The sequence below is a fragment of the Ursus arctos genome, unplaced genomic scaffold, assembly GCF_023065955.2.
Source record: "Ursus arctos isolate Adak ecotype North America unplaced genomic scaffold, UrsArc2.0 scaffold_29, whole genome shotgun sequence".
Taxonomy (NCBI): domain Eukaryota; kingdom Metazoa; phylum Chordata; class Mammalia; order Carnivora; family Ursidae; genus Ursus; species Ursus arctos.
The window spans coordinates 32,879,501-32,904,944 of record NW_026622974.1 but is presented as its reverse complement, the minus strand read 5'-3'; the positions used below and the strand labels follow the sequence as shown (position 1 = coordinate 32,904,944).

Genomic DNA, 25,444 nt, shown 5'->3' with positions numbered 1-25,444 from the left:
CCCTTCTCACCCATTCTCCAAAACAGTTAAGACAGCCAAATGAATTCAACTCCTTACTGTATATTTCTCAGTGAATGACTTTGGGGAGACAATTGATAAAATCAAGAAATAGAAAATATTCATGACTCATATCCTGTGCTAACTTAACAAAGGACCCAACATACTATCCATATACTCCTACCATCTTCATTTTGATTAATGGGACAAAAAGGGATGCAAATTGAGCCTACTTTTGTATCCTTGGCTTGATAAGATGGTTGGAGGCTTCAGTCCAACAACACCATGCATGCTCCTTCTCAAAATTAATAGTCATGGAAGTTTCAACAAGCCTCCCTTCCCTGAGGGTGAAACTGTTACAAACCACAATTTACTTGAGAGATTTTGGTTTTTTAACATCCTTTCCTTATAACACCAGAACCCTTTCATTGAATGTCCTTACATGCAACATATGATTGAACTAAATATCTCACAACAGCCACACATTTTAAAAATTACCTCATGGAAAAGAAAAAAGACTTTACAGTGGAATGATGTTGACATTGTCACTAAAGAATCTCTTGTCCTAAAATAGACACTACTAAAGCTCTCATTGCCATAATTTGGCAAAATCTATTAGCTACATGGTCCCAAATCTATAGTAAGGTCAATATATTTTTTAAAAACTTAATTTTAGGATTAAGAATAAATAATATTCCATTTACAAAAATGTCATTGATAAATGGCTGAGATTACCTAAGAAAGCATAGCTAACATTATCCTCAAGGAAATGGGGGAGTGGTTGGTACTGGACAAAACAGTGCTAACAATACTGATTTAGGGTTTTCTAAAAGTTTGTACAACCTAGCTGTATTGCCCCAAATGTTGACTCTTTTTTTTTTTTTTTTAATTTTTATTTCTTAGAGAGAGAGAGAGACTGAGTGAGAGACGGCATGAGACACAGGAGGGTCAGAGGGAGAAGCAGGCCCCTGATGAGCCAGGAACCCGCTGTAGGGCTCGATCCTGGGACTCCAGCACCATGACCTGAGCCAAAGGCAGATGCTTAACCACTGAGCCACCCAGGTGCCCCAAATGTTGACTCTTTAAAGAATAAGTAAAGAATGTGGGCAAATGTGGAAAAATTAAAGCACTCTGTTGACATAAAGGGAAAATGTTAATGAAGTTTTTGTGAACTAAAAGTTTTTTACAAAAGACGCAGTCTTTTACAGATGCAAAATAATCTTGCAAGTTTACTGAGGGATTGGTCAAAGAACAAAAGCATCTAAGTGCCCTTCTGAGAGGAATATTCACTCAAGTATTATTCCCAGTATTATGTACTCTAATATGTCCTATATCTTATAGTTTGTATTTCGTACAAGCACTTTTTAATTTTTATTTATTTTTTAAAATATTTTACTTACTTATTTGAGAAAAAGCAAGAGAGAGCACAAGACGAGGTGAGGAGAGGGAGAAGTAGGCTCCCTGTTGAGCAGGGAGCCTGATGCGGGGGTCAGTCCCAGGATCCTGGGATCATGACCTGAGCCCAAGGCAGACTCTTAACCAACTGAGACACTCAGGTGCTTCCATATACAGGTACTTTTTAAGTAGCCATTTTAATTTACTTTTGTAAGGACACCACACTCCTAATTCGCTATTCATCTATTAACATCCTTGACATGTGCGTCTCCTTCACATATCCAGTGACATGGAACACACTACCTTTTCAAGCATTTCAAAACAGAAACAAAAAAGCATTGTTCTTCTAGGTCATAACAGAGGTCAGGCCCTAGGAGAAAACAAGTCCTAGAAGGCATTTGGCTGAGAGACAATAACCTCAAGAATCATTTTTAAGTCATCTGAAGTTAAAAGGGTCATTGGACATTGAGAATATGTCCAAAGAATAGCCGTCAGTATAGTGAGGAATCTGGAAACCAGAGGATTTAAGTGATAGCTGAAAGGGATGAATAGAATATTTGGATTGGAGATGAGAAGACTGCAAGGAGGCTTGGAAGGTGTCCAAATATTTGAAGACAAGTCAAACAAGATCTGACAAGAGCGAATAGGAATCAATAGGTGGAAGTTCAAGAAAAGCAAATACCACCTGAAAACTGTCTAATAGCCGGAACTTCACAAGAGAACTTGTTGCCGCATTTGACAGGAAGAGTCGAGCAGAGCTGCTGACTGTCAGGCTGCTATGATGCAGTGCAGGGGGAACGGAACTGGATGGCTTCCCAAGTCTGCTCGCTTTTACCTACTTCTGTTTTCCTACAGGATTTTGGGCAAAACAATCAATTTCTGCCTCTCAAGTTACCCAACTGTGGTAATACAGTAGCATTATAATTTTGTGGTGGTATAAGAGAGGAGGAAAAGATCTTTCTTGCAGAGATAATGAGGCATTACGCTGCCCTATGCCTGTGGTAGATATCAACTAACCTGATTAAAATGTATAACTATGGGATGGAAGAATGAAGATCCTTATAAGGCACACAATGGAAGAATAAACCCCGTGAGAGCCTTTGGAGCCATTAGGAAGCAAGATACACGAAAGTGCCGTAAGCACCCTAAAGGGTACCACTGTCATGGGAGAGCTGAGGTACCCGTTACCCATGAGTCTAACTCCCAAAGAACGGCTTAGCCACTGGAAAGTCTGGCTCGAACTCCTAGTTGTGAAAGCTTTTTCAGCTGCCAAAATCTTTCAGTCACATGAAAACTGAGGTTGTCAGGCTTCCTTAAAATTCCATTCTTCAAAAATAAGCCTCTTGTCCCTAGAGAGACTAATTAAAAACAAAAATCCGTATTTCCAACCATCTACGCTTTTGGTCAGAAACACTAATGAGAAACTAGACTCTCAGATAAAAGGCTACTTAACAGATTAGTCAACACACCCTCCACCCTCTGGCACCACCAACCCAACCTCCCCTGGAGTTTAACCACACTGAGAAACAAAAGAAACATGTCTCGAGTGATTCACACCAAGAAGATAAGTGGTTCCAAGCCACAGGGACTTGTAGTACTGTGACTACACATGGTATCTGTCACACCTCAGGTGTTGTCTCACACCTTGAGGTTATTGTCTGTCAGCCATCTTCAAAGATGGAGGCTTCATCGCCCTCTTTTCTCCTTCCCACCAATTCAGTTAAAGTTTGGAAAAGGTCAGAGGGATTTAATACAAAATAGTATCAGAATTAATGCTATACTGAAGTTTCCACCACTGAAAATTCATAAGCAGCTCCATGATTAAAAGAACTGAAGAACAATAAGAGCCAAGAGAAAGGGGTCATTTTATTAGTTTCCAAATGTGACATGAGAAATCAGAAATTAATAGAAAAATGCCCTAACAGAAGATCGCTAAATAACATTGTTAGCAATATGAATATAACCAAAGGGAAATTAATGATCAGAAGCAGAGCACCATACCCTGAAGCATTCAGAAAGAAACTCAGCAAGAACTCATTTATCTAGCACTGTAGGAGGCTGGGTTACTCAACATATTTGAGAGTTCACCCTGTTCATACCTTTAAGCAATAATATTGCATTTCAAACAGTGCATAAAACAGAAATTAATCTCCTCATGATGATAGATAGAATTTGGAACATCAATTATAATACCATGTGACCAAGGCACAGGTCTATTTTGTTTCTACACTGACTACAAACTGCCGTGATTTTTAAATATTCTTATGCACTTTTTACTGTGTTTTCTTCTCCCACAGAATGCCTTGTTCTCAGGCTATCATTATATCAGCTCTAGTCTTGCCAACATCCTTACCTTTGACATCCTAACTCTGCCCCATCTTCCAATGTGTTGTTTCTAACCTAATGGGAACTAGGACAGCAAGCAGACATATTTGTAAGAATTCTAAGTGAAAGGTGAAGGCATATGATGAAAGGCCTCCTAGTCTTTCCTACAGAATTAGCGTGTATGTGCGTGTATGTGTATGTAGTTGTGGGTTCTATGGCCGCTACCTCAAGCTACTTCTCTTTTTCTACCTACTTCGAGATTCTCAGCCATGTCGTGGAAAATGAAGACTCCACAAAACCAAATCTCTGAATACATGGAAAGTTCACATATTATGGGACAAGAAATACATTTTTATTTCACATCTTCTCCGTGCTGCTGTGGTTGTGAACACACAGAGCTAAACAGCAGCGCCATGAGAGCGCGAGATGAGGACGTTGAAAACGACAACACAAGGGGAAGGAAAGCAGCTCTGAGAGCAGGCTGTGGTGCCCTGTGGACACCGAGAAGGCAACAATAGGGACTTAAAAGACAACAGAACAGGCCAGGGTCAGATCCCAGGGGACCAAATATGTCATAGTAAGATTTTACATTTTGTCTTGATAGCAATCTGAAAGCACCACCAGAATTGAACTATGAGTAGTAATACAAGTTTTTCAGTTTAAAAAATTACCCTGGCAAGAAGGAAGGGCTTCAAAGGAGCAAGAGGACGGACATTCTGCCCCAGGGAGAAATGATGACGGCCTGAATAAGGCAATGAGAACGGAGAAGAACTAATGGTTGGAGAGGTACTACAGGTGGCCCAGTCTATACCAAAGTGGGTTTAAACTGAGGGGTGGGGGGTGCGGACAGAGGGAGAGAAAAGACAGTAGCAGCCGTGGAAAATTAAAAAAGTAAACGCCAGAGAGGGTACCAAAAAAAGTCACTATAGAACTCGGCTACTGGATGTCTGTTATACTTACAAACCTGGAGAAACAATTTACAATTTGATTATGGTAAAAAGAAGATAAAGCTGGCAAAAGAAAAGTCTAAGGACACAGGTATTTTACTAGAAATGTAAGAGAAGAATTTCCTGTGCAAAACATAAAAGATGAGTACTTCTTCTGATATCTGTATTATCTTATTACATCACTTAATACTGAAATATAATACTATATTCCAGAAAGCTAAAGGATAGTTTTCCTTTAGTCCACACAATCTTTGACACAGAAGAGACTGGTGAGACCATCCTCCCCATTCCTTCTCTTAACATTTCTACCAGACGATCTTCCATTAATGAGGTTCTCACAACCACAAGAGGCAATTCATTTCATTTTTTGATAGTTCCAACTAATTTAAAGTCCCTTTAAGGACAAAATTGATAAACAGTCTTTTTCACTTTGACAGAAATCACTCCCCTGCAACTTCCACCAAGCATTTCCAAATGCTGTACCCTAGAGTTTCATACCATGAATCAGTTTTAACATCTACAAGGCAATTCTTAAAGCCCCTTTAAAAAATAAAACTAAATCAAGCGGTTGATTTCCTCTACATGACAGTCAATAACCAAGTCTTTTGGCCTCGCGATGACTTGTCATTCAGCTGCCAATCACGCAGGCTGTATTTATCACATGCGCACATCTGTGCAGTTACGGCTGGTCCACGGTCTTTCCTGGCATTAGGGTAGAAGACCTACTACAGCTGCCAGTCCTCTGACTTGTGTTCCTTGATTTACTGGCAAGAAATAAAAGTAATTTTGTTCCCCAATAATGATAAACATCTGAAATCTGGTCAACTTCACTGGAAGAATTTATTATTTTAAAAAGCTTCCTTTCCTTTCTTTCTCATCTCCAGTTCTGAGTTGTGGCTATTGGTCAAAGAAGCACTAAAGGTACTTGGGCTGTAAGTGCCAAATCCATTCACTCAAAATACTACCTGTGCAGGGAATTTCTGTTATCTTTCTCAGTGAGCCAGGACTCTATATAATGAAGTCAATATTTTCTATTTTCTACTTTACAATTCAATCAGTTCAATATTGGGCTTTAGAAATATCACATTCAATATCTGCTATCATCACTATCATTCAATATTGTTCAGTGGTTCTAGTCAACTGAGAAAAAAAATGTATATAGATTATGAGAGACAAAATTGGTCTTACCTGCAGAATAAGATTACCAACCTAGAAAATCAACGAAGGAACTACTGAAATGAATAAGATTTTGGTGAAAGGACAATATGCTGACTGAAACACAAAAATCACGTGCTTCTTGTTTAAAAAAATGAAAAAACATAATAGAGAAGCTTTCCAGTTCAAGCTGATAGACTGAATATATGCTTTTGTATCTTTTCTCTCCCAAGGCAGGAAATGAATACAAAAGGGAAAAAACCTATAACAGTCAAAACCACCAATCTGAGGAGGGAGAGTGATTACTAGACCAAAGAGACTAAAACAAGTGTCTTGTGGATGTGTGATGGGATGCAGACTAAGAGCAGAAGCAGCTAAAGCCCAGACACATGGGGGAGGGAGGGTGTACAACGGAAGCGCAAGCTCATCTCCCCTGAGACCCCAGATGGGCTCACCGGCAGGGGCGGAAGGTGGGTGTAAGAACCGGGAATGAGAACAGGGGAATTAAATAAAGCAGCTGTACCAACTGCCCCACTTCCCCCAAATAAAACACATCTTTCCAACCCTGACCCCAGAGACAATCCAGGCAAAGAAGATAGTCTGTTATAAAACCATTCAAATTGCCTACAAAGATAGGCCTATTCTGTGAGGGTTGATGTCCAAAAAGCAAGCCTTGCTCATTTGTATATTGAGAGGTACCCACCCCCACAGGCCTATGGACAGACTTGCCATTCATTCACCCTAAAACAAAGTCTCACCTATATGCACGGATCTGCTCAACTTTTCCCACAGAGATGTCTACTGAGGAAAGAGACCTATAGGAAAACACCCATTCAGAGCTCCAAAATAATCAACAAGAAAAAAATATATATATATATATATTACAAAAGAAACAAACTATTGAAGAAACAGAGATGATTTACAGAATCAAACTTTAAAAGGGCCTATTATTTTATAATATAAATAACTTTCATATTATATTGGTATACCCAGGACAACTGAAGAAGGAAGACATGGCACAAAACAATAGCAAAGCACAAAAAGAACAGAGCATAAGAAAAAAATTGCTGAAATTATTTAAAATAAGAATTAAAATTAAAAAGAGAGGAAATGTTCAAAACACTACAAGAACACAATGGGACAAAAACTAGATTGGAAAAGATGAGAGACATAGAGGATCAATCTAGAAGGGCTATTATCCAACCAGTAAGTTTTTGAAAAGAAAAGATACAAAAGAAAAAGGATAAAATTATTTTTAAATAAGTAATAAGCTCCCAGAGGAAATGCACGAGGGGCAAAACAAGATGAGTGAAAGAGACTCGCTCTGAGATGCATACCTATGGCATTTTGGTATAAAAGGACAAATAAATAAATAAATAGAAGTGTCCAGAAAAACAAACACACATAACAATCACTTACAGAAGGATGAAAATCACACTGGCATCACACTCTTTTGCCCCAATATAACCCAAGTATATAGAGAAGCACCATCTTTAAACTCTTAAGTGAAAGTTGCTGCAAACATAGAATTCTATATCCAGCCAAATAGTCCACTGTGAGTGCAAAACGCACACATTTTTTTTCAAATGCAGGTGTCCCAAAAGCCTCCCACGCCCGCACAACTTCTGTTTGATGAAGTTAATTATTTATGCTCCTTGGCGAAATGAAGGAGAAAACCATGTCATAGGACCCGAAAAAAGTGTCTTTAAGAGTGCAATGGAGAAACATCCCTAAGGATGAATTTGCAGCATAGTTGGGGAATGGTAGTGAAGACTGGAACAGAGGGCTCCTGGAGGGAAAGAAAAGTGGATTCCAAGTGATAATACTGATCTTCAAGATATGTTAATGGCTGACTACACTTTTTCAAGGAGAAAAGAAGAGGTAATTCGAAATTTTAAAAAATCCAGAACGATCCAAAAGAACGTTATGGCCTAAATACAAAGCATCTAAATCATGACAAGATTTTGTAGAATTGATGCAACAAAAGAAAAGGCAAACCATTTGTTCTAGAGGCCAAGAATATCTCCTTTAAGGTGCCCAGGGGCAGAGACAATTGGACTAAAGTTAAAAAGAAAAGAAAAAAAAAAGGATTAAATTCTTACCCACTGGTCAGCTCAGTGGCAAAAAATGCTTATGTTATCATAATAGTATCAAGAGTATTTAATGGTTTTTAACTTTTAGAATCAAAAGTTTATAAGGTTTGGGGCGCCTGGGTGGCGCAGTCGTTAAGGCGTCTGCCTTCGGCTCAGGGCGTGATCCTGGCGTACCGGGATCGAGTCCCACATCAGGCTCCTCCGCTGTGGGCCTGCTTCTTCCTCTCCCACTCCCCCTGCTGTGTTCCCTCTCTCGCTGGCTGTCTCTCTGTCACATAAATAAATAAAATCTTTAAAAAAAAAAAAAAGTTTATAAGGTTTAATTATGGTTATAGAACAGAATTTAATGTTATCGGGGTGCCTAGGTGGCACAGCAGTTAAGCGTCTGCCTTCGGCTCAGGGCGTGATCCCGGCGTTCTGGGATCGAGCCCCACATCAGGCTCCTCCGCTATGAGCCTGCTTCTTCCTCTCCCACTCCCCCTGCTTGTGTTCCCTCTCTCGCTGGCTGTCTGTATCTCTGTCAAATAAATAAAATCTTTAAAAAAAAAAAAAGAATTTAATGTTATCAGTCTCAGCTATGTAAAAATAAATAGTTGATACAAAACAGGAATTGGAAGAGAAGAGGTGAAGACAGGAATAGAGGGTATTAATGTCATCTTCTTACACAGTGAAATATGGAGGGATACTGAGAAAAGCTAACGGAACAAGATAAGAGATTTAAAAATTTATTAAAATCAAAACAATCAGTAGAAGAAATAAAATAACTCAAAATTGGGGAAATGAGAAGGTGAAGCTAATAGGTAACGCAAGTGCATTGAATCTTCATGTGTCAGAGTGGGGAATTATTATTATTATTTTTAAAATTGATAAGTGAAGGTACACATACATTGATATATACACATGTAGACGTATATATACATTTGTGAATTTGTGTGTATTGGACCTCTCTTACTGTGGGATAACCCAAAACTTTTGAACACATTCTCCACATCTTTTCCAAGATCTTATTTATTTGAGAGAGAGAGTGAGTGAGATCACGAGCAGGGGATAACGGTAGAGGGAGAAGCAGGCCGATTTGGGACTCGATCCTAGGACCCCAGGATCATGACCTGAGCCAAAGGCAGATGCTTAGCCAACTGAGCCATCTAGGCGCCCCATTCTCCACATTTTGCTAGTTTTTTACATTCTACCTTGAAAAAGTGGGATTAATACTCAAGGAAACTATTCTCCAGTCTCCACCATAGCTAAGGTAAAGATGTAACCTAGGCGCTGTCAATCAAACCCAATTCATCTGTGAACTACATGAGGGACTGGGCAAGGGGAGTCCATTTTTCTGGCACAAGGTATGAAACATGTTTTAGGTCAGAGTCAGCAGCACCTGGCCTACTCATGCGGCATACATGCAATTCGCCCCAGCGCATTAATGTTTTATGATGCTAAGAAACACAGTAAGAGGTAAAATATAACCACTGAGCTGAGAGCCTCAGAGAAAAACAGTTCCATACACTATGCCTCTTGACTCAGGCTGGCCCATCTGCTTTGTTTTAGAAGTGTTTATTGCATGGTTCTCCCCAACTTTTATGCATTTTGCCCTTAACTCCATAACTCAGCAGGTTCACTCCTTCCCAACTCCAGTTACAAATGCTCCCTTGCTCTAGTAACAAAGCTGCATATGTTTTAAGCTCTCTGCCTAACCTACTTTTTTTCCGTAAACCCTGGTATTTTTGGTATCTGTTTAGAATCCAGTTCTTTGCAGAAATGAATAAAGTATTATAGCCAAAAATACCTACACAACGTCTTAAAGATATGGAAGTAGCCATCAGAACAAAATAGAGAAGTGGTTAGAAGTGGCCGTGTTGAGGGGTGGGCCTAGAAACAGGGATGGAAAATATGGCTTTGCATTACACACTCTGCTAAACAGTGTTATTGACATGGTAATGTATCACTTCAATGTTTTTAACCTCTCCCATTACACACAGAAAAGGGATAAAAAGGAAGAAGTGTAATAACAATGATGCTATTCACAGTAACAACAAAAATGCATAAAGTACCGAAAAATAAACTTAAGATGTGGAACAGCTATGTAACAAACCATGTAGTACAGATATAAAAGAAAACAAACAGAGAAAACCAAGTTCTTGGAAGAAAAAGCAACAAAAGCATGTGACAGGGAGTGTGTGTTTGGAAGGGCTGACTATTCATGACTGATAAGGGTGGTTTCAATTTTGGAGTAAATTATAGAAGTAAATGGTATTATTCCCTAATTTTACTTCTCAAAAACCTTTGTAGACCATAGTTTCAATAAAGTTTTAAGTTAAATTATAACAGCTAGACACTGCAAAACCAGGGTATTATAATAGAAAAGGCAAGAAACACTTACTTACCAATTATAGCATAAATGCTACAATTTCCTAAATGTAAGTACCAGTTTTACGGCCATCAAAAAAAAAAAAAAAAAAAGAAAAACCAGAAAGTCAACAAATGTATATTTCTTACATTATACCTAAAATGTTAAACTAAGAACACAGAGTACCTATGAGCTTTTTTCACTATGAAATGAGGTAATGAATGAATTTCCTTCTTTTCACTGCTATTCCTAACAGCAAAAGCAAATAGTTTCAACAAAATGAAAATCTTGACTGAAATTCAAATAATTTAAGCGTATAGGGGACACATTAAGTAGGATTAGAAATGGAAAAATATAATTATAAAATCTAATCTTATTTTCTCCAGTTCCATGTAGAAGGAAAAAAAAAATAATGCCAAGTGAAATGAAATACGGGAGTGTGACTTACAAGGTGTATACAGTGTTTAGGAACGTTCTATTCTTTAGAAAGTGTTACACAGGTGGCCAAATAAAATTCTTGAAATGCTGTAAAATATTTGCAAGCTCAAATTTGGAAGCAATTCATCAGTAAAACTCAAATGATAATTTTTAAAGCATGAAGTTAGATAAGCATAAAGTGACGATTCTAACATGAGGCACGGTTATACCACGAAAACGTCAGCGTTTCAGAATTTGAGACCTAAGACTGAACTGCAATTCGGCCACTCGCTAGCTGAGTCACTTCAGGAGGCTTCTAACCTTTCTGAGACACAGTTTCCTCATCTCTAAAATGGGAACAGAAATTCTTGGCATCGAGAATGGAAATGTCTCTATCAGGACACTTCACAGCTCTGACAGAGAGCCCGGCAGGAAAGAAACAGAAACGACCCCTCCTCGTAAACACACTGCAGTCGCCAATATATGCTACGCTTGCAAGTTACATTCAAATTACATCACAAATCACAGCCATTTCATCACATCTGAAAAGTATTTACAAGGTCTGTCTGCTCAAACTCTGCTTGAGAAGCTGCATCCTGTAATAAAAAGGCAGAGGCTGGGAGCCCAGCAACCTCATCAGCTGTGTGACCTGGAGCAAGTTACTCAGTTTTCTCACCTATAGAATAATGACGCTGACGTCTAATTAGGAGAACTGCTGCGAATACCAAGGGAGATATGCATAAAACATGTTGTTTTGAACTCTTATTTACTTACAGGTACTATGTCAAGCCTTGTGATATTACGCATATTACACAAAGTTAGATCAGACCCTAGGCATTATCCTAATCTTCAAAACACACCTAAAACATAAGTCATACTAAAAATAGACCAGGTAGCAGGAGTGGTACTCTAGGATGTTTTTTTCCTACAGAAATTATCCGTTTCTCCGTTAATTTCTTCCACTGAAAAACCGACTCATTACTACATATTTCATGCTATTTTTGAAATGCAACTATAAGATCATTCACCAAATATTTACTGAGTATCTTCTCTATACTACACACTCTTCAAAATTCTGAGGGATACAGTAATGAACAAAATTCACCAAACTCCCCTGCCTCATGGAACTCCGAGGAATCATCCAAGGGCCACCATGCAGGCAGTAAATGTAGTCATCACATCGCAAGTACAGCATCCAAGAACCTAGAATTCGCTCCAATTAGTACAACCAACTAGTTGTGGTCGTGACAAAGAAAATCCTGTAGGAACAATGAGTTGGCAGAAGTGAAACCAAGTTCCAAATGGCCCGCCTTCCTATTCTGGCAAAGAGCAACAATTCTTATCAGGCAGGATGACCTGCCTTCCCTGCCTGCATTCTCCGCAAGGTCAATGTGGGTCAACCCACATCCAAAATTCCAAACTAAAAATGATATTTTCATTATTCTTAAAGGAAAGCACTTAGTTTTACCCCAGATAGTATTAAGTCTAAAAAAGGTTTTGAATCATTTCTGAAACAGATCTTTGATATTAGAAGCTTATAATAATCATGAAAGAAACACGTGGAATTTTAAATATACAACCTAAAATAATTTTACTTCTAGCCTACATCAGAAAAAAATATATACTACTCTCAACAATTAAATACACCATGTTAAATCAGTAATATTTTTAAACCTAAATATCCTTGCACTGTCAAAGAGGCATATAATTTTCATCTGGGCATATTCTTTGATTACATGTGTTTATCAAAAGCTTATTTAGAGAGTGAAAGAGAGGAGCAGAGGGAGATTTCTAATTTGTTTTCAGTGTAATAAATCATCGGCTGTTCTGATAAACACATTAAAGAAAACATTTGGGCTACATTATAATATATGCTCTAGGAAAAAAGTGCTCTCATCCTAGTTATTTTGCACTACAACATAAAATATGCTTAATTTACAATGACAGAGCCAAGCCCCATTATGGAAACCTGGTGCTATTAACCATGAAACTTGGCTTAAGAGAGGCCTCTAGTGGTTATAGGTAATTACTAGCTCCCCTTCCTGCCCCCACACCGTGGTAATGCTCTTGTACTCACTCACTCTCCTATTCCCTTCCCTCTACCTCACCAATTAAAAGCTTCAAGCAAAAGAGCTAGTATTCAACCGGTGAATTATTCAATCAGGTCCAAGAAATCAACTAAAAAAACGTATGTAACTGGAAATACCATGCTATTATAGATTCTCTAAAGGCAAATTCTCCAACTTCCCCACAAAACCAATTTAAAGCCATTCAGTACAAAGCACAGACACTAAACATTACCTTGCAAGTGTTAGTAATCTTACTAAAAATGAAATCTACAGTAATCTAAATCAATCTTATGAAAATAAAAATAAACCTAAAGGCTACAAAATTAAAGTCATAAAATATAACCCATATGTTTTTATGTTTATCTTCAATGGTACTTTGGGTCTTGTAAACACGACTCGTAAATACACTACCACAGGTGCAAACAGGGAGAGTAAGCAAACTTGGTTCTTTATATATAAATGATTAGCCACACCCAGATGACCATGGTTTAACTTCTTCCCAGGTCCACTCCTACAATATCCCTTTCCTTTTTTATTGGACTCTGCTCCCAGAACCTTCCCACCTCCACCCCACCTGCCAGCCTTAGAACCTGCCTTACCTTTATCCAGGGTCCCAATGAAGTCTTTTGAAGAATGGAAATAGCTGGAGTGAAAGGACAGGAGGAGAGGATGTTAAACGTTCCCTCCCAACTGCAGTCACTTCCTCATGCCACAGAAACCTACTTCCAGCTTCTGTCTCACGTTTTAGTACCATGGAGGCCTTGCCCTGTTCCTAGGATACCCCCAAATACTGAGACTATAGATGCCTCAACATGTAGCCAAAAAACAACCATCTGCATCTATGGGCACATCATCAACTTTTGCTACGTTATTCAGGTTGAAAAGAGAAAAGAGAGGGAAAGCAAGAGGGAGGTAGAGAGGAAGCTCCTTTCTATGTCACTTCCAAACTTTGTTAAGAATTTAAAAGGTAACAACCCACCTCCTGAGTACCTCAAAAAAAGCAGATTACATTGGAGGAGGAAGGAGAGGCTTTGAGACAGTATCTCATACCAGGATGCTTCAAAAGAGAAAACACCCGATCAGAAGCAGTGCGTAACAGCTGTGATGGATGTTGGAAGTCACAGGTCACTCCTGGGACCAGCAGGAAGACCAGAAGAACAGGCCCAGGCTGACCTCTTCAGCTCTCAAGTCCCTGACAATGAGTCCCTGACAACGACCCACCTGGCAAAACAGACAAGGAAATAAGAGGAGAAAGGTTCTGAAAAACCCAAATTAGTATCATAAGGTTTGAAGAGTAAAGCATGTGTTCTTGATTCATGAGAAATCATTACAGGCCTTCCCTGGCCAATGTATATGTCTCAGTTATAGTTTGGTCATCCGGATCCTGTCCACAGCTGGCAATAACGTGACAGCAAAAGACAAAAGAAAATTTAAATTTAAAGAGGCTTAAAACCATGAAATTGAGCACAGAAATATATCAATGAAATAAACAACCATATACCTCAATAAATGTAAATGTCTTAACACAGTGTAACAACCCATGTTCGCTTGAACTAAGTTATTTTTGAAAGATGAAATCACATATATTTTCCTTGAGAAAAGTGAAAAGGTTTTGGAAATATTGACATTCAAAAGGTTAAGTAGTTTTAAAAGCTGCTACCCAGAAATAGTAACTCTCACCTATGCAGAAAATTATAGGAACTCAATTCTTAGAAATTATAAGATAGCTGAGATTTGCTGTAGTCACTTCCGCTTTGCTTTTCAGAATAAATTGGTCCTATTCTAATGAGAATTCAAATGATAATTTCTATATACCATTATGAAAAATAGACAACTGTTAAGAAAAATAAAACACAAGGTCAAACTAAAACTTAAAACTTTAGAATAAATGTTTCAGCTTAAAACAGATTTATTCATAAAGTAATAATCTAGAGCTACTCTTAAAACTTTTGTATAAGCACCAAAAATAAGAAAAAGTATCAAATTCAAAACAGGTCAATATTAAACAGTTTCATTATCAAACTTCCTTTTGCTGATATTCATAATAATTGCACAGCAAGTGTCTACTGAATACCAAACCTAAGTCAGACATTTTTTTCAGGTACTGAGAATTCGGCAGTAAGCCAATAGACAAAAACCCCACCTTCACATAACTTAGCTCCTAATGGGGGAAGAAAAATTGACAATATAAATAATAAAGTTATATGTTAGATCATTTCATCTCTCCAGAAAAAAAGGAAGAAGGGGTAAAAGGGAGTCTTGGTGAGAGGGATGGTGTCCAATATTATATTAAGGGAGGCAGAGGTCTGGAAGAAGAAAATGGTATTGGAGTGGTGACCTAACAGTCACTTGGTTGAGAGTCTCTGAAGAGCATTTCCTGAAGGGTGGACAGGTGGTGGGCCGTGGAAGGTGGTGAGACAAGGTAAATCCCTGTAGGCCATGGTAAGAAATTTGACTTTTCCACTAAATTTAATGGGAAACTATTGAGGCCTTTTGAGACTAGAAGGGACATGATGTGACTCACATGTGAAAGGATCAATTCTGCCTATGACAGGTAAAGGGCAGAAGCAAGACAATACTTCGAGACTATGGCCAAAACCCAGGTGAGAAATGCTAGGAGCCGGGGCCGGGATCAAGAGTAACAGCATTAGGGCTGGTGGTCGGATTTTGGACATATCGTGTAGGCCAAGCCAGCAGGATCTGCTTTGGAACTGAATGTGGGCAGAAGATGAAAAAGAGAAATCAAAAAAGGCTCCAAGGTACAAAAGCAAGTCCTTATTTATTTCAATAATTAGGATAATTTAATCTTCAAATAAAGTATAAGCATGTCAAAGCTCTGTGTCAATACTCTCTTCCCTATAAACCCGTGGAAACCACCCACACCTTGTAAACTGTCATTTTTCTTTTCTGCACTGTTGTACGTAGTTGATTTTCCGCGAAGGACAGTATTATTCTTGAATTCTGAGTTTCTTTCAAAGATTGTCATTCTCCTGCCAAAATCAAGTTCTTGTTTTCCATAGGCGGATTCTCTGAATTTCTACACATTAAAAAAACAAAAAATCATTTCAAGTTGGACAGTACGTCAAGCCTAACTCTGTGCCTGGCCACCATTTCTTTTTTTTTTTTTTAACTTTGCAGCTCACTTTTTAACTCACTTTGAATGTGGTCTGTATCTCAGCAGGAAAGTCTATCCAAGCCCCCCACACTTAGCCACGGCTCTTATTCCTGGAGATCTTGAGAAGAACAGCTCTACTTAAGGATATGGGTTTCTGGCTGAACGACCAAAAAAACTGCTCCAGGTCAGAGCACACCAAGGCTCTCTCTAAGTCTATAAAAAGGCTCACTACATTCTAAATTCAAGGAAATTAATCAATGGCAGCACAGTGGCCTATCTCTACCCTAGTACAATGACTATAACCTTACGATACACCTTGATGATAACACATTGGATAACTAAGTCCTCCGGCTTTATTCTTCAAGATTGCCTTGGCTATTCTTGGCCTTGCAACTGATTAATAGGGTATGTGCTTCAGTGTGCTTGCGTCTTCTCTAATTTCTCTGAATAATGTTTTGATTTTCTGCACAGTCGTTACATATGCACCACTCAATTTCACCCTAGATGCTTGATTTTTTTGGATGCTTTTTCAAATATTATCAATTTATTTTCTATTTGTGGCTGGTGTATAAAAATACAATTATTGTGTATTGACCTAGTTTCCAGGGGCATTGGTAAACTCAATTCTAATGATTTGCCCATAGATTCCACTAGATCTTCCTACATACGAATCATGTTATCTATGAGTAGTAAGTTTTACTTCTTTCCAATCCATATGATTTTTGTATCTCTTGCCCTTACATATGGGCATTCTTGTTACATTCTTGATCTCAACGGGAAAGCAGTCAAAATTTCAGCAGGAAATACAATTTCTGCCACAGGCTTTTTACTGCTATTCATAGCTACAAGATAAAGCTACTCTTTATCAGATTAATAGAATTCCCTTCTATTTCTAGGTTACTGAGACATTTTCATTATGAACGGATATTGACTTGTAACAAATGTTTTTCTGTATTACGAAGATCATCATGATTGTTTTTCCCATTTTCTGTTCATATGGGTAGTTGCAGCAACCACTGCGTGAATGTTTGTGAATGTCAAAGACCCCTTGCATATTTGAAATAAACCCTCACGTTTACCTTTTCGTATATTGTTGGATTTGACTTTCCAATATTTTGATATTTACATCTACGTTCATAAGAAAAATATGTCTATAATTTTGCTTGTTATATTGTCCAAAACAGATTTGATATGAAGGTTATGCCAGCCTTATATAAAGAATTTGGAAGTTTTCCCTCTTCTATTTTCTATAAGAACTTGCATAAGAACTGTGTTTTAAAGAATTCACCAGTAAAGCCCTATGGGTCTAGCGTTTTCCTTATATAAACATTAATAAAAATGGATTCAGTTTCTTTGATATATGACTATTGAGGTTTTCTAATTTTTATGTTTGAAAACATTGTATTTTCCTAGGAATCTGTCCATTTCACCCAAAACTTATTTGTAAAATTGTTCAGGATATCCTCTTAGTATACTTCTATTGTCTGTAGGCTCTGGGATTTCCCCTTCTTCATACCTGATATGTGTCTGCCCTGTTTTTTTCCATTAGTCTTGCTAAAGGTTTATCAAGTACACTAGACTCTTCAAAGATCTAACTTTTACTTTATTAAACTTCCCTATTGTACATTCTGTTTTGCTGATTCCTGTTCTTTATCACTACATTTACCCTATTTTCTCTAGATTTGATTTCTTTCTGGAGATGGATATTCAGATCACTAATTTTTTTGTTCTTATTCCTGTTTTCTAAATATACGTATTTACAGCCATACAGCTCTCTCCAAGCATGGCTTTACCTGAATCTTGAAATTTTTGGTATTTAGTACCTTCATAACCCTTCAGTTCAGTATTTTTCTAATTTCTATTGCAGTTTCTTTTACAACCTACAATTTAAATGTAAATTATTTAATTTGTAGGAAGTTGAAGCTTCCAGTTTTTTCAATTTCTAACTGAATTCCACTATTGTCCAAACATACTCTAAATGACTTCAAACATCCGAAGTTTAAGATTATATTTATGTCCTAGCATTTGGTCAATTTTGATAAAAGTTCCATATTCAATTGAATTGGCATACTGTGGCATTTCATAATGTATATAAATATCGAATCACTATGTTGTACACCTGAAACTAATACTGTATGTCAATTATTCTTCAGCGGGAAAAAAAATGATTTCTTATATTGTTGAGTACACAATTAGGACAAGTTTGCTAACTGTTCAGATCTTCTATATACTTACTAATTTACCTGCTTGTTTGATCAGTTTTTAAGAGGGGTGTCAAGGTCTTCTACTAGGATCATGGATATGTTTACCTCTCCTTTTAGTTTTGTATTTTGTTTTGCTTTCTATATTCTTAAACTATGCTATCAATGACAAAATAGACTTAAGGCTGTGATACCTTCATGGCAGATTGATTTCATTACGAAATGTTCTTTCTTTCTAGTAATGCTTCTTGCCTTAAAAGCTTTATTTGAAATTAGTATGGCTACACCAGAGGTCTCTTTTTTCCATCCCTTTCAAATTTTCTGTGCCCCTGTATTTAAAGTATCTCTCTCTTAAGCTGCACATTGGTGCTATTTTTTAAGGAAGTCTGACATCACTGGCTTTTACTAGATTAATGCATTTGTTTTTAATTACTTATATACTTAGGTTTATAGTTATCATCTGTTTTCTATTGATACACCTGTTTTGTTTTGGCATTTTGGTTTTTTGGTTTTTTGTGTTTTTTTTACATATTTTCCTTTCTTTTAGTTTAACCAAATACTTCTATTAATCTATAGGTCCCTTTTTAACTTGCTGGATATATACTTTCACTATTATTTCAGTTGTTAGTCCAGAAGTTACAAAATGCATCCCTAACTTACTATGATCTAATAAAAATATTACACTTAATAATCCTAGAACAACAGAATATTTTAATTCCACGTAAACCCATTCTGACTGTATTCTAGAATCATTTTCCCTCTGCCTAAAGAACTTCCTTGTAGTATTGCCTTTAGTGAAAATGTGCTGGTGATAAATTCTCTCAATTTCTACTTGCCTAAGGTATTTTTTATTTCATCTTAACTTTAAGAGTATGTTTTCACTGGGTATAGAATGTTAGGTTGGCATCCTTAGCAATTTAAGATGTTATTCCTTCGTGTAGGTGGGTGTGGTTTTCTTTGAGTACATCTTTAGAGGTTCACAAATCCTCAAGTATGGTGATGTTCTCGAAGTTTAATGAGAAATAGTTTTTATATTGTTTCTGACCAATTTATTCTCTCTTCTTCTTCTGGAATTCCAAACATATATGGGACAGATATTTTGACCAGATCCCCAGTGTGTTTTATGCTCTCTTCTGTTTTAGTCTATTTTATTTTCTCTCTCTTTGTGCTTTGGTTTGGAATTTTTTATATACTTGCCTTCTAGTTCATGAATACTATCATCTAGTAAGTCCAGTAAGTTTACAAACACATCCACTGAGTTCTTATTGACAAATATTTCTTTGGTTCTACAGTGGTCTCCCTCTCTCTCACACACACACAAACACACACATACCCCTCCAGGGTAATTCTTCACCTTCTTACCTCTTTTGTTCTTTTTCTTCCTCCTATATTCCTAAACATAATAAAGTCTTTGTCTGCTAACTCCAATGACTGGATCACCTGTGTTTCTGCTTTCTATTGTTTGTGTTTTCTCTTGGTTTTGAATCAAATGGTCCTGTCTCTTCATATACTCAGTAATTTTTTATTGAATGCTGATTCACAGAGGTTCCAGATGATGGGAGGACTGACTCCTTGTTGTGCTGGGCAGACAGAACGGAAGGTAAGTTATATTAATCCAGTAAGGAACTGAGAGGGAGAGAGGCTGTGCTGTAGATCTGGGAAGATTTAATCTACTTCTGGTAAATCCTAAGACCTGACTCCACAACTTTCAACTAAGAGTATGACTGGTATTTGACACTTCAGTCACAAGTGATGGCTTGGCCTTCCAGGTATTTTCTGCTTAGCTCCCACCATACACAGCTGTAGAATTTGGCATTTATCTTGAATGGGAGACCAACTATATGTTTAAGCACCCCCTCCCCCAAGTTTCCTATTTTGTCACTACAACTCCATGAAACATGGATTCTATACACCTGGGTTCTCGGTTCCTAGTTGAGACTTACTTGGCAGGTGCCCCCATAAAAAGAGTCAATTTACCACTCACTTGAGGGTTTTCAACTCTCCTCACTGATGTTCTTAAGCTACCCACCCCATTCATACCTCCAATTCCCAGGGTAGGTCTCTGTCTCCTAGGCACTTCAAAACTCAGGAATTTTAATTCTGCTTTTCAGAGGCTTCTAGCTTAGCTCTCTAATATCAGGTCCAGAATTGAGTAGATGAACTATGGTTCTTGGACCCACTCAGGCCTCCAATTTTGTAGCTTCCCTGAGCAACAAACGCTCTGCTGTTCTCTGTCCCCAAGCAATTTTTCAGGATTATAACTTCCAAACAATGCTTCAAGGCTCAAGCAAAAAGTATGACTATGTTTTTTAAAACATAGTTAAATTCAGACTACATTAACCAATTCCTCAACTGTCCCAGAGTCATTTTACTATGCATAGTGTCCTAATGTCTATGTACGTTCAATAAGTTGTTGTTTTTTTTCTTTTCTTTCTTTCTTTTTTTTTTTTTTTTTACCTTTAATAGGCTTTTCTTGATTAGGTATTCCAAAAGATGCATCTGGGTGTTGAGCTTAACATGCCATGAACAAAGCTGAGGGATATAATTTTATCATAAGACAAAAAAAAAAAAAAACACAATAAAACACAGCACTAACTGAAAGAGATAATAAACATAAATTTTGATTACTACAGAATTCATAAAGAAAAACTTAACAGCAGTTAAACAAAAAAAAGAAGCCTCGCTTTTAATAAGGTTTAGCTATAGGGTCCTCTTCTTTCAAGTCCTCTCTAAATCCTAGAAAGATGCCACATATCAAAACTTTTTTTTGATACATGAAAGGAAAACAGAAGATTACCATGGCCAGCAATGAAGAGAGTCACAGAACAAAAGTACTCAAGAAATGACAAGCTGGCTTTCACTGATGTAACTAGAAAGTCATCAACTAGAAACACAACATGATGAAAGCACCCAACACAAGACTAAGAGGACGAGGCTAGCGAGCCAGAGCGGCCTCTAGCGGCCTCTGTCGTCTTTCCCAGTAGTAAAGAGCCCCAAGGAAATAGGATCAGCATTCCAGGATCACTCAGAGATGCAACCACTAGATTTGATAAAGCGGGGAGGGGGCGTTCCACACAAGCAAAGTCGCGTAGAGATAAATATACATAAATAATCCCCCTTCTTTCTTCGTCTCTCTTCACTTTATGTCCACCATTAAGCTTGGACTGTTGTTATATCTGTGCTTTACCGCAAGCTGCTCCAAATTCTGTTCGGATGTATAAAGTATATACAAATGTAAACGGACTGTAAAACTACTTGCCCTGACCATTATCGGTACCCCCGCACTGCACCAAAACAAAACGTTATATCCCCACGTAAAGGCACCGTTCACTTTATAAATACAAACCCCAAGAATAAACGGGGGATACAGCCGCAAAAAAGAAGCCCACTCTGGGGCAAAGGTTATCGGCTCCAGTTTAACCATAATTTGGAGTATTTGGCGACCTGAAAGAAAACCCAGTGTCTGACTTGATTTGAAAAAGCCTGCAGGAAGCATTACTCTCGCGCAGTTATAAATAATTCAACCTAAAATAGCGCTCTTAGTGATGGAGACCACAAATATAAAGACTTAGAACATCACTGAAGCCATCGGCGACCGTGTCAAGGGTTAGATGATGTCGAGGGAGTCTACAGAGCATGTACTATCACCAAATCTGAGTCTTCCAATCAACTGCAGAACCACCTTGACCTAAACACACGTACGCTCTACTTTTACAGCAGTAGTAGCTGCGGAGTTTTTTCACATGACTAACCCAAGGAACAGCCTGTAAAATCTATGAGAATCTAAAGTTCTTAAAAAATAATATAAAATACCCTAGGTCTTAGGACTCACTTTCTGTGACAGTAAATCAAGAAAAAGTAAGACAAGCAACATTACCTAAACTTTAGTAGATGAGGCCATCACAAAAAAAGAGCTTAATCCTCCTTATACACCACAACGGAAACACATGCACTTCAGTTTATCGATACATTAACATGAAAGCGATCAGTTGTAACTGAGTAAATGAGAAAGGAACTGTAATTCCTGAGAGGGACTGTCAAGAGTTTGCTTGGGTGGAAAATTAAGAGCAGACAGATTTCCACAACATAACACTCAACCTGTGATTCACAGTATGAAGCTAGGCACAGAGGGGTTTTTGCTTTGTTTTGTTTTTTAAATAATCCATCTCCATCTCCATCTCTTTTACCCAAACCATTCAGCTGACTCTATTAAGCCTTGCTTACTGAACCATAACCCACAAATAGTCAAAAACACAGGGACTTCAACAACCTGACATGCTCTCGTTTGCACTACTCCCTTACTCGCACAGCTCAACCCAAGCTGGCTGCATGAAGGACACGGACTCGTAATATTTCAAACAAAGCACCATGGAGGGAAAAACCCTCAAGTGATTGGTTTCCTTGAGCATTAAGCTGATTATATAACATATGTTTCTGTCACGGTGTAAATTTTAAAGTTTTCAATCAGTTGAAAATGCTCATGAAGCTCAAAATTTCAAAACAATTCTTTGCAAACTGCCAACAAACTGGCCCACAGGTTTAAGCAAATGACACTGTATCCACACTACATTCATACCTTGCAAACTGTGTCCACATCCCAAGGTAGTATAGTCCTCAGATCGATGACTTCACAAGACACTCCAAGCTTCTCTTGAGCCATGGCAGCCACCTCTCGGATCACATGAACCTGAAATAAAAATAGCGAGAATAACTACAGAGATTCAGACCCAAAAGGTCAGCTGAATTCTAACATCATTAATAGAAACAGTGTTTAAAGTCAGAGGAACTTATTTGCAATGGAGAATTAAATTTGCTTTAGCTATTCCCCCAAAGTAATCAAACACAGATGTCTAGAAAATAGTTGGAAAGATGTTCTTACTTTCAGAAAAGGAAAGCAGTCATTGACAGAGACACTGATTCTAAAGATACCAGCACACAGAAAGTCAAGTCACAGAAGTAGGTTGAGTTTCTAGAGAAAGCATGTGGAAGGAGAAGTGAAGGGCAGAACTCATGGGACCCTGAGGAGGACCAATATTTCAGGGGAAAACGGAGAAGGAGGAACTCACTTTTTATAAAAAAAAGAAGAAAGGGCGCCTGGGTGGCTCAGTAAGTAAAGCAACCAACTCTTGATTTGAGCTCAGGTCATGACCTCGGGATCATGAGACTGACCCCTGCATCAGGCTCCACACTTGGTGTGGATTCTCTCTCTTTCCCACCGAGAGAGAGAGAGAGAGAGAGAGGGAAAGAAAAGAAAGAAAGAAAGAAAGAAAGAAAGAAAGAAAGAAAGAAAGAAAGAAAGAAAGAAGAAAGAAAGAAAGAAAGAAAGAAAAGCAAGGAAGAGAGAGAGAGAGGAAGAGCAGAAGAAAGGAAGAAAGAAAGACAGACCATGAGACAATGTATCCCAGAAACTAAAGAAGAAAGGGTTTCACAGAAACAGCAGCCAGTGTCATACACCGTAACGATATGGGGTAAGGGCTGGATTTAAAAATTAGAAAATTAGGAATGTTAGCAAGAATAGTTTTAGTAAATTAGTGGGGACAGGACTCCTAAGGTATAAGGACATAAGGAAATTAAGGAATTAAATACAGGAGAAAAAGGTTGCTCGAGTTTAGTGATAAAAGAAAGGAGGGAATATACTGGTATTTAAGGGAAAAGCAGGGTAGAGAAAACGCTTTTTTTTAGATAGAGAAGAAATATACACCTTTTTAATAAAAGGGACATTGAAAGGAGAAACTGAAGATGCAGAAGAGGGAAGAAGTCAGCTGGTAAGTTACAGCACTGGAAACGGCAAAATGGAATATAATCTGAAAGATTTGTAGAGGTAGCTATGAAAACCAGACACCTCTTCTTTTGAGGACAAAAGAGAAAAAGGAGTAAAGGACTGGCAGCAGACATGGTAGGTGTGAGGAAAAAGCAAGTTATAGCACATAGTATCTAATACACTAAGTTCCCTATTACAAAGGCAAGGACGCACGCTGACGGACAGGGAGATAGATAAGAGATTTTCCCACTGGAGGTAAGAAACCATGAGGACTAGCTCTCCAAGCCAAAAATCAAGCAGAGAAGAGAGTCAGAGCGTGTAGTATTACAAAAGATTTCTTTTATTTTCTTCAATTAATGCTCTACAAGTTTTCTAAAGTACTTCCTTCATACAGAAGAAAGAAAAATGGACCATTTCTTTAGAAGGAGATAGAGAAGAGACAGAAGTCTATGGCCAGAGGGGAAAAAAAGTCCCAAGCTTAAAAGTCTGGAGGCAGAACAACATGACAATAAGCACCGGGGAAACTGAGGCAGATCAGGACTGAGGTTCGCTGGAACAGAGGAAGGTGCAGAATTCTGAGGCTGGACCCCTGGATGGCCCACATGGCCCGCCAAGTAATCACAAGAGATGGCAGCTGATGGGATGAAAAAGACAGGAAGGCAAGCACAGAAACAAGTAGGAGGATGTATAAAGTGCGCTTCGAAAGAAACAGTTTCCCATGAGTACATTTTTATAAACTCACCAGATTGTTCATGGCTTCACCACATGCATCTATATTTTTAATGTGACTGAACAGGCACTTCACCCTCACCCAGAAGTCAGTACCAGATAGAGACGCGGCACCAACAAGACTCAAATTTGCCATATAAGAAAAACAACACTTTGGATTTTTATAGTATCAGGATTAAAAAGGAGAGCTTCCAAGCACAGCGGGGACATTTGTGAGATGTTACTGACCTGAGTGCCCCAGGCGACTAGAGTAACGTCACTCCCTTCCTGAATGACTTCGGCCTGGGACAGAGGAACGTTGTACGGTTCCACAGGAACCTGTTCGACTGAATACAGAACAGAGGGAAAAATAAAATCAATTTTTTCTCAGGTGGCGTTTGTGCATAACAGAACATAAGAATTTCACTGTGGTAAAGCTTTATTTTATCCTTCTCCCACATCCCATAAGTTACTTAAAACAGAAATAGCACTTATTATATGGCCCTACGACATTAGTACACATCTGAAAAAGTCCCACGTAAACGTAGAAAATATATCAGCTACCCTAGCACAGAAAATGACCTTTGAGTAAAAACTAAGAAAATCGAACGGTAAGGGCTTTGGTCGACAACGTGTCAGTATTGCTTCGTTAACTGTAACAAATATGCCATACTAATATGACACGTCAGTAATACAGAAAACTGGGTGCAGGGCAGATGGGAACTCTCCTGTACTAGCCTCACACTTTCTCTGTGAACTAAAAGTGTCCTGAAAAAGTAAAGTTAAAAAATTTTAATGCGTTTCTGCTAAAACTTGATCAGACTGAATTAAGTTCTCAAACAAGTTTTCTATCAAGAAGTCAACTTGCCTATTAAGTATATTTTATTTTCACACCTCGCATCTACTACATAGCA

General features: G+C 38.1%; 1 protein-coding gene and 1 long non-coding RNA gene across 15 annotated transcripts in view; both read right to left on the bottom strand.

Annotated features, from left to right (window-relative positions):
* The window catches only part of BCKDHB (branched chain keto acid dehydrogenase E1 subunit beta), a 580,561-nt gene that overhangs the window by 486,298 nt on the left and 68,819 nt on the right, over positions 1-25,444 (bottom strand). For all 14 annotated transcript variants that reach the window (XR_008956183.1, XR_008956185.1, XR_008956187.1 and 11 more), the window contains exons 7-8: positions 24,780-24,877; positions 22,638-22,748 (exon numbers count right to left, since the gene is read on the bottom strand). Coding sequence is in view for 8 of the 14 variants with exons in the window: in XM_026507015.4 (XP_026362800.1) it covers positions 22,638-22,748; positions 24,780-24,877 (209 nt within the window). In the remaining 6 variants the exon portion in view is untranslated. The remainder of the gene's footprint in view (positions 1-22,637; positions 22,749-24,779; positions 24,878-25,444) is intronic.
* Positions 17,716-20,595, bottom strand: LOC130541996 (uncharacterized). The gene is made up of 2 exons (XR_008956192.1): positions 20,519-20,595; positions 17,716-19,641 (listed from the first exon to the last, which is right to left on the bottom strand). It is a non-coding gene; the product is annotated as an uncharacterized LOC130541996 (long non-coding RNA).